At 34.0% G+C, this 981-nt stretch overlaps 1 protein-coding gene across 3 annotated transcripts in view; it reads right to left on the bottom strand.

Moving 5' to 3' along the window:
- The window catches only part of MOCS2 (molybdenum cofactor synthesis 2), a 24,393-nt gene that overhangs the window by 16,597 nt on the left and 6,815 nt on the right, over window positions 1–981 (bottom strand). For all 3 annotated transcript variants that reach the window (XR_003207076.2, XM_025867298.2, XM_073890921.1), the window contains exon 6: window positions 159–282. Coding sequence is in view for 2 of the 3 variants with exons in the window: in XM_025867298.2 (XP_025723083.1) it covers window positions 159–282 (124 nt within the window). In the remaining variant the exon portion in view is untranslated. The remainder of the gene's footprint in view (window positions 1–158; window positions 283–981) is intronic.

Raw genomic sequence — 981 nt, 5'->3', positions numbered from 1 at the left:
TGTTATACGAAAACAATGAATCGTGGAACACTACATCAAAAACTAATGATGTAATGTATGGTGACTAACATAATAAAATAAAATTTAAAAAATAAATTTAAAAATAAAAATTTGTGAGAAAAATCATGTCCAAATGGCAAAAATAGTTATTTTCTTACCTTTTTCCATATGGGCACCTTGGCTTTTAAAGTATCAATGGCATAGCTCACAGCTTGGAGGGATGCAGCCCTATGGGCTGAGGACACAGCAATGATAATGCTTGCTTCTGACACTGGAACTAAGCTTTAACAAAAAAGAAGAAAAAATAATGCCATTTCTTCTGAATCTAGTTAAAGAATCTACTAAACAGATAAAAAAATTCCAGTAAAGCATTCTTACAACTAAACATCCAGTTCTGTTTTACATAAACTTCCAGGTTAGTTAATAAAAAACAGTAACTGATTCCAGTTGCATTCAGCAGAGGGGATGCTGAGGTTGTGGCTAATCTGTTAGCATCGACCCATTAAACCTGTCTGATGGGCACTGAGAAAAAGGCCTTTCAGTGATTCTATCTGATTCAAACAAGGCACAGTGCCAGGTAATGCCTAGAGACACAAACTTACTGCATGGTGAGTATAATATAGAATTTAAAATATTAAACAGAAATAATCATAGAATTGGTAAAATTAATAAATTAAAATTATTAGTAATAAAATAGCAACTAATGGAAAATAACAGAATGGAGTCTCTATTGCTGGGTTCTTTTTAAAGCATGGAACTCCACTCTTCTTAGTGGTACGAAAAGACAAATTAATTTAATGACCTTCAGAGGCATTAAAAAAAAAATTCAATTAACAGACTTGGCATACAAACTGAGTCCAGACTATGAAACAATTATTTAAAAGGCCTTAAGGACTTTAGGACTTTAGCACACATTAGCACAGGCCATCTGTGTGTGGGGGGGGGGGGCTTGGAGTTTTGGCACATTTGGACTTCGTTACA

Source organism: Callorhinus ursinus, unplaced genomic scaffold, assembly GCF_003265705.2.
Source record: "Callorhinus ursinus isolate GAN/ISIS: 27379988/994484 unplaced genomic scaffold, GSC_fseal_2.0 scaffold3, whole genome shotgun sequence".
NCBI classification, from domain to species: domain Eukaryota; kingdom Metazoa; phylum Chordata; class Mammalia; order Carnivora; family Otariidae; genus Callorhinus; species Callorhinus ursinus.
This window is presented reverse-complemented; position numbering and strand designations above follow the sequence as displayed.